The 18991-nt window shown below is 42.0% G+C and overlaps 1 protein-coding gene across 2 annotated transcripts in view; it reads right to left on the minus strand.

Annotated features, from left to right (window-relative positions):
- The window catches only part of DLEC1 (DLEC1 cilia and flagella associated protein), a 691969-nt gene that overhangs the window by 147242 nt on the left and 525736 nt on the right, over positions 1-18991 (minus strand). For both annotated transcript variants that reach the window (XM_078665272.1, XM_078665271.1), the window contains 2 exons: positions 15632-15796; positions 7931-8053 (listed from right to left, as the gene is read on the minus strand). In XM_078665272.1, the coding sequence (XP_078521398.1) occupies positions 7931-8053; positions 15632-15796 (288 nt within the window). The remainder of the gene's footprint in view (positions 1-7930; positions 8054-15631; positions 15797-18991) is intronic.

The raw sequence follows: 18991 nt of genomic DNA on the forward strand, positions 1-18991 counted from the left end.
ATTAGGTTGTAACATAGTTATACTGTAGCATATTCCTATGGTGTAGGAAACCCAAAGAAGTATGTTATGTATGATCACAAGGCAGTGTGCATTACTCAGGGTCTAGGCCTGCCATTTGTGCAAAATTGGCATCTAATTCATTAAGACCTCTGGTTATGGTATTGAATATGTGCATCCATTTGCACTCTCTGATATTTAAGATAGAGTTCAAATTTCCTCCTCTTGGGCCCAGTGTAATCTTTTCAAGTATTACCCATCGCAAAGATTCTGGGGTGTGTTTCTTGTCCATATAGTGTTCCAAAAACGGTGCCCCTGTTGTTTGACATCTGATTCTACTGCAGTGTTGGAAGATGCGATTCTTTATTTTTTGTTTAGTTTGACCGATGTACATCAGCTCACATGGACATAGAATGGCGTAAATAACACCGCTGGTGTTGCAATTCGTAAAAGATCTGAGATTTATAGTCAAGTTGTTGTGGGTTACTTCCTTAGTTTCCCAACAGGTGGGACACGCTTTGCAGGTGGTACATCTAAAATGGCCAACCACCTCAGGTAGATTCCAAAGTCCTTGGATGGTCGGCGTCAGTGGTGTGTCCAGCAATGAGCAGACCACATGGTCTCTTATGCTTTTAGCTTTTTTTAAAGCGTGCATTGGTGGTTCAGGGCTATCAATTACATCTGCGACCAGGCCCCAGTGTTTCTTGACTATTTTTTTGATATCATTGCTTTTGGTGCAATGTGTAGTCACACAGATCATCCGTTCCTGAGATGGTATGCGTTGTTTAGGTGTTAGTAGTGTAGATCTGTCCTGGTACCAAGCTCTTTTTCTAGATCTTGTCACAAGACGCTTGGGGTAGCCTCTGTCCGTCAGGCGTGAGATCAACTCTTCAGATTCCCTAAAATAGTCTTCCTTCAGCGAGCAGTTTCGCCGTATGCGGAGAAATTGCCCGAAGGCCAGGTTGTCCCGGAGTCCTCTGGTATGGTGGCTCGTGTATCTCAAAAGAGTGTTTCTTTCAGCTGGTTTCCTATAGAGAGTGGTATACAGTTTGCCATCCCTTTCCTTTATGCTGATATCCAGAAAGTCAATAGATTCCTTATTCATGTGCATTGTGAACTTTATGTCATCAGACTGTGTGTTCAGCCACTCGACGAAAGCATTCAGTTCATGTTCATCTCCTGTCCATATGGCCAGGACGTCATCTATATACCTATGCCATGTGGAAATCTTGTCATGGTATGGGTTGTGTCTTGAGAGGATGCACTGTTGTTCATAATCAGACATATATAGAATATCCAGATCAGGGGCGAAGACGGCACCCATCGCCACTCCTTTGCTTTGAATGTAGAACCTGTTCTGGAATACAAAGACATTTTTGGTCATGGCAATTTCTAGTAGATCGATGATGAATTCTGTAGGGACCCCTGCCGGTTGTGCCCTCCTTTGTAGCGCTCTTCTCATACATTCCAGAGCTGGTCTTTGAGGAATACTGGTGTATAAAGAGATGATGTCCATTGTCACCAGGATTTGGCTGTTTGTATGGAAAGGCATTTCGTCCACCAAGTTAATCACTTGCATCGTGTCCCTGATGTAGGTGGGTGTTGCTTCAGCGAGTGGTTTCAGGAATACATCCATGTACTTACATAGTGGCTCTAGCAGGGAGCCGCATCCCGATATGATGGGGCGTCCGGGTGGTTTCACTGGATTTTTGTGTACATTGGGGAGTACATAGATCGTGGGTACCCTTGGTTGGTCTACGTTAAGGTAATCGAATTCCTTCTTGGTGAGGAAGCCCATTTCTCTGGCTTTCTTGGTAACTGTTAAAATCGCCATCCTGATCTCTTTCGTCGGATCAGTGGGAACATGTCTGTAGCTTACACCATCCCTTAGTTGGGAGAGGATTTCGGACTTGTAATCTCCAGCAACCAGCATCACTATGGATCCACCCTTGTCGGCTGGTTTGATCACCTGATGGACGAAATGCCTTTCCATACAAACAGCCAAATCCTGGTGACAATGGACATCATCTCTTTATACACCAGTATTCCTCAAAGACCAGCTCTGGAATATATGAGAAGAGCGCTACAAAGGAGGGCACAACCGGCAGGGGTCCCTACAGAATTCATCATCGATCTGCTAGAAATTCCCAGGACCAAAAATGTCTTTGTATTCCAGAACAGGTTCTACATTCAAAGCAAAGGAGTGGCGATGGGTGCCGCCTTCGCCCCTGATCTGGCTATTCTATATATGTCTGATTATGAACAACGGTGCATCCTCTCAAGACACAACCCATACCATGACAAGATTTCCACATGGCATAGGTATATAGATGACGTCCTGGCCATATGGACAGGAGATGAACATGAACTGAATGCTTTCGTTGAGTGGCTGAACACACAGTCTGATGACATTAAGTTCACAATGCACATGAATAAGGAATCTATTGACTTTCTGGATATCAGCATAAAGGAAAGGGATGGCAAACTGTATACCACTCTCTATAGGAAACCAGCTGAAAGAAACACTCTTTTGAGATACACTAGCCACCATACCAGAGGACTCCGGGACAACCTGCCCTTCGGGCAATTTCTCCACATACGGCGAAACTGCTCGCTGAAGGAAGACTATTTTAGGGAATCTGAAGAGTTGATCTCACGCCTGACGGACAGAGGCTACCCCAAGCGTCTTGTGACAAGATCTAGAAAAAGAGCTTGGTACCAGGACAGATCTACACTACTAACGCCTAAAGAACGCATACCATCTCAGGAACGGATGATCTGTGTGACTACACATTGCACCAAAAGCAATGATATCAAAAACATAGTCAACAAACACTGGGGCCTGGTCGCAGATGTAATTGATAGCCCTGAACCACCAATGCACGCTTTTAAAAAAGCTAAAAGCATAAGAGACCATGTGGTCTGCTCATTGCTGGACACACCACAGACGCCGACCATCCAAGGACTTTGGAATCTACCTGAGGTGGTTGGCCATTTTAGATGTACCACCTGCAAAGCGTGTCCCACCTGTTGGGAAACTAAGGAAGTAACCCACAACAACTTGACTATAAATCTCAGATCCTTTACGAATTGCAACACCAGCGGTGTTATTTACGCCATTCTATGTCCATATGAGCTGGTGTACATCGGTCAAACTAAACAAAAAATAAAGAATCGCATCTTCCAACACTGCAGTAGAATCAGATGTCAAACAACAGGGGCACCGCTTGTGGAACACTATATGGACAAGAAACACACCCCAGAATCTTTGCGATGGGTAATACTTGAAAAGATTACACTGGGCCCAAGAGGAGGACATTTGAACTCTATCTTAAATATCAGAGAGTGCAAATGGATGCACATATTTAATACCATAACCAGAGATCTTAATGAATTAGATGCCAATTTTGCACAAATGGCAGGCCTAGACCCTGAGTAATGCACACTGCCTTGTGATCATACATAACATACTTCTTTGGGTTTCCTACACCATAGGGATATGCTACAATATAACTATGTTACAACCTAATGTTTGGTCTTCTAATACATGAGTAGTATTCCTGCAAGTATTTACAATGGGGATAGTACATAGGCCTTTATTCATTTTCAATGAAACCTGGTATGTCTCAATTGTACTTTGTAAAAATATATTTCTTCCATTGGGGCACTTCTATGATAAGGTAACCACCAACCAGGACTTCTTGATAAATTTTGTGAATGTATAGGCTCATTTGTATACCTTCAATGACGTATTTCTCTGTAACTTGAGTGTTTTGAATAAGCGTAATCTTCCAACTTAGGCACCTCCAGGAACAGGCAATGATCTGCCCGGGCTGCCAGATATGTCATGGGTTTGTTTTGCTATCTTCATAGAATGGTACCGATACTAATGTGTAAAGCCTTGTAACTTACGTACACAACAGACTTCTTTTTTCACTACAGCCTGTTTGGGATATTAAACCTTCGCCGTAGCTCCCTTAATCCAAGTAAGCATCTTTTAAGACACCCCCTTGATCACACGCCATCATCGATGACGGTGAAATGTAATACTGGCAGGGGATTGGTCCCGCCTTGCCGAGCCCTTTTTAACTAGCATTGAGCGGCGGCACCACGAGCAGCTCCGCGAGCAGCTCCAGATACGGACAGGGAGTGCCTCGCACTGACGGCTGAGCCTTCGCCGATCAGGTAAGAAACGGGTCTATCTACTCACTTCAACCCCTTTGCAAAGCACGATTCTGCCATTACACACGTCTGATGATCGCAGAATTTCCTCTAATCTGCTCGATTCTTACCCAATTTGACCCCGACAATTTAAACTTAATTATTGTTCCTGACGAAAGTGTTTAGGATTTAGTCCATTCTTTCTTACACTGCGGGCCCCCTTCCTTGTTTTCAAATCCACGATGAGTGCCACTATATAAATTTACCGGTTGCCACCATTGTGCACCTTCGGGCTTATCAGCCTGTTATGTCATTTTGTGTTCCCCAGGGTATAACACCAGCCCGTACAATGTATATTATTTTTGATTCCTCAGATTCGTGCCAGATTGCACCGAATTTTGAATGTGAGACCCTATTGATTCGACAAGATACTACATGCTCAAGCATAGGAGCAGTGTCCAAGTAAGTCTCTAAGCCCATCACATCTTACTACATGGCAGTTGTGCCATTGTATTCAACTTAGACCTTCCTCTATTTTTATTTGCAGATTGCCAAGGAGCCCACGCAGGCCCACGACGTGCCGGTTCAGACGTTGACCGCTGTACATATGTAGGTATTCCCTACATACTGACCATATACCAAAACAAGTTCACCATAAGCATCTAATGCTAGATTTTTAAATTCTAGGCTCTCTCCGCCCGTCCTGATGAAAACCCACACATGAGGCCAGAATAACCCTTAAGCGTACATGGGGGTCGAAACGTAGACTACGCCTATTTTTTACACACCATAGGATCAAATGAGATGGATTCACCTAACCTATGTGCGATGTGATTTGGGAACATTTATACTAGTCTGCTTTTTGATTTTAAATGTGATGTTATCAATGTCACACCACCTTTACCCTGTCCCTCACAAACCTTATCACATCCCTCCCCTTCCTCACTGAGAGCACCAATAAATGTAATGACTTTAAGATTACATTACAAACCCTTGAAAACTATAAAAACGTTTTTTCGATGAAGAATCTATAACAGTACAGGGTTGCAGAAATAAATGTAATTCTGACTTTGAATATTGTAATTTGTACTTTTCATTCTGTTGAATATATAACTAATGACATATATATATGGTGAACGTCTGTATGAAGTAATATAGAACACCAGTGGAATAATTGTGTAAACTCGGACCAGCCTTTCAATATATTTTGTAGAGCGCACATATACCAAAAGAGGTGTCTTGGTGCTGTGTCTGAACGTTATCTGGCAGAAAAACAAAGAAAAACGACCTACTTAAAGACACACAGGGAAAGGCCAGGCCTTTAGTTGCTTCTTAAAACTAATTAGATTAGTCTGTGCTCTAAGGTGGTCTGGCAGTGCATTCCTCCATTCACAGGTCATGTGGGAGAAACTTCTCCCTCCCCAATTGATCCTGGGACCCACTACCCTGTTGGCAGTCGAGGATCACAACACTGCAATATAGTGTTGTGATTGGTCTGAGCGCAGTGGATCGGCGCTCAGATGGAGACTGGGGGCCTGGGCATGTTCCCCATCAGGCTGTGTAATGCAGCCTGGTGGGGAATTTGCAAAGTGTGCATGACTGTTTGGCCAGGCCAAGACAGCCGGCCAAGCAGTCATGCGCAATTGGAGTATGCAAACCACTCCTCCCCCTCTGCCTCCAGTCCTACCCCACCCAAACCCAGCACTGAACATGCGAAAAATAAAATGATAATAACTACTAACATTTTATTTTTCCTGCTCAAAGAGCAGTGGGGTGACGCTCCTCTGCCTTAGCGGAGGAGCCGCCGTTTCCAACAAAATTATACCAAAAGAGTAGGGGAACAATACAAACAACCAAAACCAGAGCAGTTGTTGCTCGCAAAAATGTGTTTCCATGCGCAACATCTATTCTTGTATCAAAAACTGACCCAGGGATGCATTTCATGCTAGAATATAATTCAAATTACGTGAATTTTGTACACTCCTACAAAGAACCACCACGTAAAAAAACTCACAAAGAATACGGGTGCATAGTCCACTTGTGGTCTCTGTCTCTATACTGCAGAGAGAACAATTTAAAAATAAACACAGAAAAAAAAAAGGCAATGATAATCTTGCGACAAACAAAGAGAAAAGGTGAATGGAACATTGAAAGCAAACCTATTGAGATAGTGACCTCCTACAAGTATCTAGGAGTGTCGATCGATCACAAAGGATGGCCCTCCGCTCACATCACTGCACTGCAAGGAACGGCTCAATCTTTGGAAGGCATTTTCTGTAGAGCCAGGAAAGCCATAAGCTCACCTGACCTCTCTCCCTTAATACGATTAATGGGGGCAAATCTTTTACCGTCTGTAGCCCATGGAGCAATAGCCTTCAAAGATAAGATGACAACATGGCTGGATAGAGCTCAGTCAGCCTGTTTCCGTAAAGTCTTTTTCCTACCGACAGCTACCTCACATGCGCAAATACGTAGGGAATTCAACCTTTCATCCCAAAAGTGGATCCTGAAAGCTAGATTCATAGCGTATAGTCTAAAAGCTAAACAAGCACGGGACAACACACTAAAGAAAAACATCTGGATAATGTTAAACACCCAAGGGTCCATTTGGTGTGAATTTCTAGCGCATTGTGTTGAGGCATTGGAAGCAAAGGAAATATGGTCAGCCCCCATACCTATATCAGCGGCCACAAGACTTTTAACAAAACAGGCAAAGTTACTTTCTGCCGACAGTGATATGCAAACTTTGAAAAGCTTAAGTCATGGAAGCTGGGCACCAAAACATTAGAGTAGTGGGACCTTGCCACACTATCTGTCCTCTCCCTTAAAACCAATAATGAAACGTCAATTAATTAAACTACGCTTCGGATTGATCCCACTGTTGGCATACAAATATGGGCGAGGGTACAAAGAGGCGGTAACTACTAAGTGCCGAGCATGTGGAGCTGTAGAGGAATCCTTAACTCACATACTGTGCATCTGCTAGAAACTACGAACACTGAGAATATACTGGCTTCACCCTAATTGGCATATTTTAAATATACGGAGTCAAGCTGCCCTGGTCGAGTGCTTGACAGGTGAATCAGTGCAGCTGGCGGCACGCTTCATGAAATATTTGATGACAGTAAAGGCAGCTATGGACTACGACCAACACACAGAACTATAATCCATAATGCTGTGCCAGTTGCTTAAGCGTTGTTTAAACCTTTTAAATTATTAAACAACGGATCAAACCAACTTTTTAATTGACTTTTTATAATTGGACCTGATGTATTTGTTTTTTGGCATCAGTGCAATGATTTTAATTAATTGAGCAATAAAAATGATCTTATCTTGTGGTGCAAAAGTACATGTATACTTAAATGCATTTATGTTGAAAGCAGTAGTCATCTTTGATTTCATTAGCTTAAGAAGCAGTTTTCCTTCCAAAACAAAAGGTCCTCTAAGTTGAGCTTAGAAGAGAGCCATACATAGAAGACACCACCTAAAATACACCAGCCCAAAAACTCGGCCAAATAACTTTTCCAAGTTCTCAAAAGCCCAATTACAGCACTCTCGGTTGGCGGATCAACCCAGAGATAACCAGCTTGTGGAATCACAAAGGCACATACATAATTAACAAGGAAATGAGTTACACTACATTTTACGTTTGATTTTAAACATGTAAAAGATTTAGTGAAACAATATGTAATTAGTAGTAAGAGTGAGATCTTTGGAACATTCTGTAGCAAAAACATCAAATTACAGTTACAAAGAAAGAAAGAAGAATTACCTTTGAGTCCAAACTCATGAAACCCAGCGCGAAGCCTGAACACTCAATTTTATTTATCACTTCCGTCAACATAAGAGGGGTGAAGGAAATATGGATGGATCCGCTGCTCCGAGCAGGAATGGTCTGTTGACAATAAAGAAAATGAGGAGGGTAAATAACCATGGACATGAAAGGAAGACACCCATGAGTCATGGTGACATTCAAGACTAAGACCCTGCTGCATAGACAGCTCTGGTACTGTGCCAGGGACCACAATTTGTAGAGGCAACCACATAGGTATGCAATGTTACTGTGTAGAGTACACTGAGCTGGGGCGCCTCTCACTGTTATGTCTAGAAGTTATGACATTACTGCCTTCGAATTTTCAATACCACAACACACTCAGCACTAGGATTATTGCTTCACAAAGCCATGGTACAACACCACCCTTCCATTAAACCTATTGGGCCTCATCATGCTCATAACCACCTGCTGTATTTACTGTTGCACCAAATTTGCCACAACACATTGATTTGAATTTTCTACATTGATCTGCAAGAATGTGTCAACTTGAAAATACATTTTATAAAAAGTAAGCAAATTCTGTACATGAGAACCTTGCGGTCAGTGGTTATGGAAACTGAATGGAGTATAGGAATAAGGTTAGTGAGTAAGTGCTCTTACAAATGTGAACCCGTAACTTGAAGCTTCAGGGATTATGAGGGCAGTGGGAGTTGATGAGGGTGCCAGCAGGTTTTCATTGCGTCTCTTCTGTGGTCATGTCTCTTCTATGGTCATGAGGTAAGTCTCCAGGATCTGGTAAATGCCAAAACGGAATAGAGTGTTCTCGGGTCGAAGGGTAGAGTGTCCTAATGCAGTTGGCAAGGATTGGGATTGCTCCCATTTTGAAAGCTTTCCATAGAAATTTAGGAGCATCTAGAACACACATGCAGGATTGCAGACCGTAGATCACGTGTTGGCGTTTAGATGTGGATGTTCTTTGTGAGATATGGTGATGCCAGGTACTGGGTTTTGGCAAAGATGAGAAACTGAACACAGACTAGATGTGCTGTTCTAAAGATGTGCCTGTGTCAAAGAGAAGAAACTAAGAAAACTGCTGTGTGGCCCTCCGCCGCCAATCCAAAAATTAACCACGCGATGAGCCAGGGCCTGGGTGTTGGTGCAACTCTATAGATTTTATCCCCCTGGTGAGGGGACATCAACGGGGTTCTCTCTCCATGCTTATATTCTGCTCCCGTCAGAATTAACAGAGAGCTAATTAAGGGGCAGAGAAAAGCCATGTTTTAAGATGTTAAGGGTGGTAGTAGTAGAACGTAGAGTGTAGACTGGATGGTAGTGGAACAACTTTTCCCCTAGGATTGGTGGGACCCAAGTTATAGGAAGCTGCACATGCTAGTGACAAAGCCTTGAAAGGGCACAACTTGCAAATAGGAAGCCAGCGTAAAGCTTCAAGATGTTGATGCACTGACTCACGACGTGGCAAGTTCAAGATTAAATGAGCTACAGCATTTTGCACCATTTGAATTTTGTTGATGATATACTCAGGCAAACTAAATAAAAGTTTGTAGTGTGGAAATCAAAGAGGGGATATCGAAATCACACAATACAGTAACCAGAATATCAAGGACCAAAGTATTGAGAAGGGGTATGCACAGAGGGAGGCGCAGATTTAGTATTCTAAATTCCACAATTACATAGTTTGAATATGCATCTTGTCAAGGTATGTATATGTGGACTTAGGTATAGAAAATATTTCCATACTTACCTGTCGATATTTTGGTCCTTGGTATTGTTGTCACAATATTGTTAGACCTTGATATTCTGAAACCCCAACTACATAAAGGTACTTGCTGTAATCGGTGAGTAAAGTTACTAAGGACAGTTTTGGGTGAAGCATAGGGGAAAAGGGAAAAGACTTACAGAGCCTTCAAATATTTACAAAACAAGCAGAAGCAACCTAAGAGATCTGAGGTGCTAATGACAAGTTGGCATCAAGTAAGATGCCTAGATTTCTTGTGCAGAACATGGGAATCTGATGGCCAACAGACAAATGACAAGATGGAGTACTAGATTCCAAATGAAAGAGACCCGGTTTTATTAGCTATAAGCTTTAAACAGTCATTGTTCATCCATGTGACTACAGATGACAAACAAGCTGAAAACCGGTCTTCAGAGTAAGATGTATTGTTTGAAATAGAAACCACAATCAAAGCTTAATCTGCATAGAACATGATGTAACATCCATATGATTTGAGGCGTGCAGAAAGAAGGGAAATAAACATAGGGCTTGATGAGGAGCTCTGGGGGACTGCACATTTGGAAGCAAAGTTTTAGAACTGAAAAGGCTCTAACGAAACATATTGGGTTCTGTTCAAAAGGGAAGATTCTAGCCATCTAAAAGAAGAAATACATATTCAGAAATTTATGAGCCGTTGAATAACAATCGCATGGAACACCAAGTCAAAGGCCACGTTCAGATTTAGTAGGACTGGAGCAGCAGCACTACGTTGGTCCAGGTTGGTTCTAAAATTATTTTCCATAGCCAGAAAAGCAGGCTCTGTATTATGCTGAGCCCAAACACCGGATTGCGTTACGTCCAATTCTGATTACTGGTTTCCAAGTACTTGGAAGGCAGAGAATTAACGTGTCTCTTTATCAATTTGGTCTCAAAAGGAAGAAGACAGATAGGTCTAGAATTTGTCAATATTTCCAGATCAGATTAATGTTTTTTGAGAAGTGGTATAAGAGAAGCGTGTTTCCAACTAGAGTGTACAATGGCCCTGTGTAAAAAGTTGGTTTATTATTTGGGGTGGTAGATTATCCACCTCAAGAAATAGTCAAATACATTGTCAGCGTGAACTGTAAAAGTCACTTCATTATCCTGAGCTCAACCTACTGATAGTTATGACACAGCTGACAGGCTTAACTTATTTCAATATGCAAAATATTTGTGCAGAACTAAAAGATTACTAAAGTCAAAATACAAAACAATAAAAATTGAAATCCAAATTAAAAAGAAAAGAATAGAGTAAAACATAATAAACAAAATGATACGAAATTGACAAAACTCCATTAAGGAGAATGAAATATATGAATGTTGTAAAGTTTTAAGTATAAATGGAGCCAAAAAGCACAAATTACCAATGATATTCAATGTAAGGGGTGGGTCAGAGCCCAGGCTTGAATTGAGGCTGGGTGCGATGGAGGGAGTGTCCGATGCACCAACAACTGTCTGATTTTACATCCTGATTTTAGTCCTTTAAGCCCCAATACATTACCAGAGTACACTTCAAAAGCCCACTAAGACCTCATTGGAGGAACTTGGAGACTCAGAATGTGCCACACAGAGGCCAACAGCAGGGTCCAAACCAGGTCCAGTAGCAACTGGTTGGCAAAGGCCTCTTGTTGTTTGATGTCTCCCTGTAGCTACACAGGATGTCAGCCAACAGGCTCTTGAAGTCTTGACGGGTACAGGAAGGAGCAGGTCTAGTCCTTCAGGGCTCCCCTTAATTCACAGGCAGCAGGTCCAGTCTTCTTCTGTTCTTCCTCAGGTGCAGCAGTGTTCTGAAGTAGGTACCTGGAGGAGCCACATTTCTGCATGGCACGAGCAAGTGGGTAAGAAGTCAGTGTGGCTGGGAACGCCCTACAAATTGAGTATATGTTCCTGGAACTACCCTACCCACTTTGGGAATTTTCTAAATGAGGACTAGCGGTGTGTGCTGGGAGTTTACTGTGGTAATCATAGTGTCTTTCCACATTTAACACCAAATCCAGTTAGAAGAAGCCACTGTGCCCCCAATGAACCCAGTGACAGAAGACTGTTAGGACAAAGCAGGGTTTATCAACAACCAGACGTTGGATTAAAAAGAATTGTCTTGCCATCCTGTTCCCTTATTCTCAAGTGGGCCCCCACTATTATATGTACACCCAGCTGATCTGTGAAGCAGTATTTGCCACTCCAGCAGAATTTAACTCTGTCAGAAAGGATGCTCACAGCACCTACCCTTCTACTGATCTCAAAGGAGTCATCCCTGTCCATTCAGGTTGACCTGGCAACCACAGTGACGTCTTTTGTAGCTCCTGAACGGAATTTCATACCGCATTTACACCTATTCAAAAGCTAGTTACTGGCTGTAATAAGTTGGAGAACAAATTAAAATTAGACTGCTGGAACTACAGGCAGGAAAATGTATATTTCTAAAAGTTACTTTCCCTAACATTTCATAAGAAATCTGACTTTGCAATTGATTTGTTTTTTCTTACAAATATTACAAATTATTGTTTAATTATTTTTCTAACTAGTCTCATTCAGTAGTCACTTTATTGGGATTTTAATCTGCACTCTTGTTTTCTACATAGGACACCTGCCTCAGTAATTTGTAAAGTGCAAGTCACTGTAAGAACATGTTAACATTACATTTATACATGTCTACTTTTACATACCATGCACTTTGCCTTATGGGCTATAACGCCTATGTATGAGTGAATTATAAATATTTAAAAGGAGGTTTTGACCTGTCAAAAGGGTTTATTTGGAAAGGTAGATTGCACTATTTAACCTGTTGCAGTCAGACTGAAAATGGTAGGCCTGAAGCCATGTTTTACACTCTCACTGTAGTGGATGGCACAATATATGCTGCAGTCCACTAGTGAAATTCAACATACAGGCCCTGGGTACATGTTGTACCATATACCAGGGATGTATATATAAGTTAAATGTAAGTTAAATATACCAATTAAGAATATGCCAATTCAACCATGTTTAAATGAGGAGCACATGCACTAACCACTGGTTAGCAGGGTTAAAGCGCACAGAGTTCTAAAGCCCACAAAAAGCAAGAAATAAGGGGTGAAAACGCAAAAAGGCAGATTTCCTACATCGTGCCAAATTACAGAAATGCGTGACTGAATCAATGAGAAAATCAGAAACCAGAGATTTCACCTGAGGTTAACAAGAGAGCCCTATTTCACCCCTGTAAGGAGGGCCTGCATCTCACTAGTAGCAATAGTACTAAATTCAGAAAGATTGGGTGGAGTAGTACTGGCTGATGACAATACATTACTATGCCTATGATCCCTGTTTCTGTGACAAGAATAACTTGCTTCAATCGTCGAAATATTTTCCTAGAAAAAGGACAAATATTGTTAATACACGCAGAAAGTTTAATAAGATTAGTGTCAATTCTAGTAGAATAAAAAGTCACTCTCATCATGCAAACTAATCGCGGAGGCAGTTTAAAGGACCTTTTGTACTTTTCTTTGGCTCTAGGACAACAGAATTTCCCCAACAAACATTTAAGTACCTTTCAGTGTAGTTTAATGATTTTCAGCTCCCGTGTACACTAAGGGCCCAACAGCGTTTTCTTATGTGAGATAATGGAAGGTTTAATTGGAGCAATATTATCTAGAGCTATTCAAATCTAACTGTTAAAGTCTTATACTATATTTTACGGGAAAATTGGGAGGTGTCATTTCAAAGGCTGTGTCCAGCATTTCTTTACTGTTTCTGGTCCAGTCTGAGTAGTTTTTTCAGAAGGAAAATACTTGGCAGAACCAGGAGATCGGCAGGTAGAAATATCGAAAGGCACTGTATAATGATTGGTCCATAACAGTTTCATCCTATCAAACCATACCAAATTAGTAAAAATCAAGAGTATTTCCCACTTGGAGACTCATCTATATATATAAAAACGAAGGTATGTCTGTCTGTCTGTCTGTCTGTTTGTCCTTTATGCATTACGACACCATTCATCCGATCGCCATAAAACTTTGGGAAGTTGTTGAGTACACTCCCGCGAAGGTTTCTGGCATATGCATTACTACACCATTCATCCGATCGCCATGAAACTTTGGGAAGTTGTTGAGTACACTCCCGCGAAGGTTTCTGGCATAAACAATTTTTACATATCGGCCTCCCAGGGCCCTCATAATCTTTTGAATACTGATTTTTTCCATTTATGTATCCACAAGCACTCGAATGAATTAAAACAACACTTTGAAATGTTTTCCATATTAAAATGAATACGCTTCAATAAAAATGACACAATATAAATTGAATGTTATCATAACAAGTTTCCTTGAATTTCCTTTCTTCTGAGATCGCAGTAATGCGCGACGGGTAAGCTAGTTGATCATAAATGTACTCCTTTTATTGTAAATGACACCATATGTCAATACAGTATTTGGAATTGATAGGTTTATATTGGAGCTAATTTACAACTAATTTAACACAAACAGGAGTATATTGATGCCACACTAATTTACCCTGATGCTGTGCCATAACTTGAAGGGATCTGGCACAACAAAACTGAAAAATGCATTAAAAGGAAAACTAGAGCATTAAAATATTGTTTGCAGGGTTATACAATTCTAAGTGGCATCCCTTTAGTCTGCCAGATATAGAGACACATTTTCCTTACAATAATTTGTAGCACAGAAAACTAGCACTCACAGGGTAGAGAACAGATCGAATTGGTACATGTTACCAATATGTTTTTACTCTGAGTTTTTATAGAACACTCAAAACTCGATTTGCCATCCTAAACTGGTGAAAAGGGAGAGTGAAATAAGAACCCACAGCAATGGAATAAAAAGGTGGAGCAGAAACAAGACATAGATTAAATCCTGCATCCGGCATCTGAAAGACTGTAGAAATGGAAATTCTCTGATGGATCTTTAGACAGCTTTTGAACTGTAGGTAGCCTTTTTCCAAACTCAGTTGTTGAGGGGTGGAGTTTGAAAGAGAGGTGCCCTAGGTGGTCTTTGTGCTTGAGTCTTGCTGTGTCGTTTAAAATGTGTCAATCAAGTTCTTGAGGAGGCTCCTGAAGATGCTTTTACAAACGTCTAGATGGAATAAACCCACTCTAAAGACTAGCACAGTGTCTACTGACCCTACCCACATAGCCTTTACCCTTTTCTTGTCCAAAAGCTTAAAAGTAAATGAATTACATTTTACAACACAATCACCTTTGAAAATCAGCCAACACATCAACATGACAAACTATAACATAAAATAACATAGTAGAACAACACAACTCTGCCTTATTTGCTCTCATTCACACCCAATATTAAAAGTTTCAAAATTGGTGACTGAGTAAGTAGGGGGACTACTTTCTCCCTCCGTTATACAATAATTTTGATGACGCTTCTCCATCTCTCTCAAAGTAACTTTGAGAAACATTAGAAACAAGAGAGAATATACAGATTTTTAGTATCAACCCACTAGTCTTTTCCAGGGTCAGCAAAAAGTTCAATGTTATTAAGTTTGGCAGTTCTCTATTTGACAGAATTTAAAGGTTAGACAAACATGCTTATTCTACAATGCATTCAACTGAGTCCCTGACCCTGTTACCAGATCCCCCACATTCATCCTGCTGTCTCATCCCTGCTCCTCAAGGCTAGTAGCGCTTCTGCCACTCCCCAGCTACTCTCGGTACATGCCTAGAGAGGGCATTCTGGAAACAAGTTGCCAAACAACAAGCCCAAAAACACAATATCCTAGATGCCCTATTGCAGATTAAGAAGTAGGCACATTAAATTCCACCTGTTCCTATCCCTCTGAGCAAAGATAGCACTACTGTTCTGGACTGTGTTTCCTCACATGCCTTGTCAACCAGTTATATATTTAATATTTACATTTGTTGCCCTATGTATGTGTAAATGTATGTTTGTAGGCTTCAGCAAATGCGTCGAAACACTTACAATCTGTCTGGGAGTGACACAGAAGGGATAGTCTGAGGGAACACCCTCATGTGCTCGAAGAATTACAGAAATTAGCTTCTTGTTCTTTGCTCCTGGTGCTCCTTCTTTAGGAAAATCTTGCTCTTCATAATCCTCCTCTTCTTCTTCCTCATATTCTTCTGCATGCTAAAAATACACAAATATACTCCACAATTAAGCAGGGGAAAAAACTCTAACCACCAACTTGAAAAAATAAACCATTTCCCACACTGCTGATATAAGTTCTAGGGTGAAATTGTGTTCTAAACCAATTTGTGTACAAAAATCCCAAAATAAATTAATTTTATGGCAATATCAGAATAGTTAGTAGTTAAGATGTATGGTTAATAAGCATATTCATTCTGTGGTAAGTGCAGCTTCCCATGATTGGCATGGTTACGAACTTGGTGAGTGAAGACCTTAGACAGCGGCATCTGAAACGAGAAGTTGCTATTCTGGGGTGTTGGATCTTTCCATATGTCTGTGCATTTGCTTTTTTCATACAGTGCAAAGTGACTGCTGGTGATTAACCATTTCCTCCCAAAGAACCATCATGTGTTTCTATCGATCTTCTTGTAGTCAGTGGGCAGCACTACCTCTACTGCTACGATTCCTCACCATGCCTGAACATTCTTATCTACTGCATTCTGTGTGAAGGTATTTATATTTGAACTGTGTTGATGAGGCAGAAGCTCCTAGAGTTAATTAACTACTTGGTTACAATTTTATGTGTTACACACCATTGTGGACTGTAAACTTCAACCATCATGGGGACACCTCTTACAGCCAGCACTATACTTACCTGTGACAAAGGTGTGTTGAAATAGTGTCGAGTGCTAGGATGCAGAAATTACTGGATCTGCAATCACTAATTACCAAGTACACTGAACCCCTGCACCGCACAATTATGAGTTTTTGTCCCCTGAATGTTGAACAAGCATGTGGAACCAGATTTACTGGGACCTCTTATGCACGGTTATCCACAATTCTAGGAACAATCCTGCTACTATTTACCACAAGGTCTTACCTGGGTGTAAATGGGAACAGGGGGCCTATGCAGGGTGAGTGTGGGGAGTGTGTCTGGGGCAGAGCAGGCTGTGGGTCATCGGTGGGGGGGTGCTGCACACTTCACTGTCTTGTAGGAGTTTGTGCAGTGGGGGGCTGGGCTGCGCTTATGTCCGCAACCCCTTCCAGTCCCCAAATGTTTTTACTGGATGCGTTTCTGTACCTGGTAAAATCAGGCCCGGTTGTTAGATTGGGCCCGCAAATGCTTACGTAATGTACTGTTTCTTCTTTGCAGGCGACGTTTTAGGCTATTCCAAACTAATCTCGCCCATTTCAGAGAAATGACCTCTGCTAAGTATAATTTCTAAAATGTTACGTTTTTTCAGTAATTAATTAACTGCTCATGTCAGCGCATAGCTTTCTCAGTAGATAGAGGCCCTCTCCCACTTGTCGGGTGGCAGGCCAAGGGTGAAACGACCTTGGACTATGTTAGGTTGTGCAAAATCCGAGAACTGAAACCTTTTTTTTGTATTTCGCTGTTTAGTTCCATCTGCCTGGAAAATTCCACTTTGGGAGTGTCCTTGCCCGGGTATGAAACGTAAAAATGTATCTCTATGCTTGCTGATTTTAGTTCCCTCTGTATCACTCCTAACGACTGTACAGATGGGGCTCCACTCTGAATGTATATGAATAAACAGTTACTGGTTTGTATTCTCTACTGACTGACTGACTCTTCATTTGGTACGGAAAGTTGAGAGTTGGTCAGTGGTGACCTGGGTAGACTCACGGATGGCAGAGTCCAGGTTCAAGGTTGTTTGGAAGGCTGTTATGTCCCTGAGGCTCAAATCAGGAGGCCAGCCATCTAGCCCTGGAAGTCACTCTGGGTTCAAGAGATGGAGGTCCAGTCCTACTCACCCAGGCAAGTAGGCAGCAGGTCAGCACAGCAGAGCAGCAGGTCCTTTAGAGCAGCAGTTCAGCAGAGTGGCGGCAGTCCTTCAACAAAACAGCAGCCTTTTTTCCTAGCAAAGTATCCACAGGTCCAGAAATGTATGGAAGTGGTGGTGTCGGAGGTCCTTCTTTTATACACAGTTGTGTCTTTGAAGTGGGAAAAAGTTTCTACAGGCATGCCTCTGACGTGCACAGATGCCCTACCTTTCCTGTCCTCTAGACTAACTATAGGGGGTATGTAGCTCTTTGTGTGGAGACAGGGCACAGCCTTTTCAGATGTAGGTCAGGCTGGGCCCAGCTCCTTCCTCCTATCTTGCCAGTGATGGCCCACTCAGTTACACCTAAGCTCCCATTGTGTGTGGCTGTTTAGAAGGAATACACAAAGCCCAGCTACCAACTACACCCAGTCATGTGACCCGAGACTGACTGCAGGCACAAAAAAACACTAAGGGAAGGAGAAAATGGCAACTTTCTAACATGCCATTGTCAGAATTGAAATTTGAAATCCGACTTCACCATAAGTTAGGATTTTAAATTGTGATTCCAGAGACACCAAACTCGAAGGGGTTATCTCTATGGGAGATAGGCCTTGCAGTAGTGAAAAACTAATTTAAGAGTTTTTCACTACCAGGACATGTAAAACTTAACAAGTACATGTCCTGCTTTTCGAATACATTGACCTTGCCCTCTTGGCTGCCCAGGGCATTTCCTAGGGGTGACTCATATGTATTAAAAAGTATAGATTGCACCTGGCAAAATGTTTATTTTGTCAGTTTAAAATTGTCAGTTTAAACTGCACATAAAGGCTCAGCAATGACGGGCCTGAGTCCTGTTTAAAGGGCTACTTATTTGGGTGGTACAATCAGTGCTGTAGACCCACTAGCGATACAAAAGGGGATGATGGACGGAGCGTTTGAGCAAATCAAACACTCACCCCCAGTCAACTGATCTGGGTTTAATCCATCACCATTCTTTAGCCCACTCAGCCACCCCATTTCAGACATGGCTATATGCAAATCAGTCTGACTCTGTGCCTCATGGGAACAGTCCAGCCCGAACTGCCAAGCCATGTCTTCCATGGACCGGAAACAAGCATCCTGGGACCGGTTTCGGATTCATAATCTTCATCAGCCAGGCTATCTTGAATCCAGTGGCCAAGTGAGCAAGGGACTCACGTCTGAGCATACCCCGCCACACTTAGGGCGAACAAAGCGATACAAAAGGGGATGATGGACGGAGCGTTTGTGCAAATCAAACACTCACCCCCAGTCAACTGATCTGGGTTTAATCCATCACCATTCTTTAGCCCACTCAGCCACCCCATTTCAGACATGGCTATATGCAAATCAGTCTGACCCTGTGCCTCATGGGAACAGTCCAGCCCGAACT

The sequence above is a fragment of the Lissotriton helveticus genome, chromosome 10 (assembly GCF_964261635.1).
Source record: "Lissotriton helveticus chromosome 10, aLisHel1.1, whole genome shotgun sequence".
Lineage (NCBI taxonomy): Eukaryota > Metazoa > Chordata > Amphibia > Caudata > Salamandridae > Lissotriton > Lissotriton helveticus.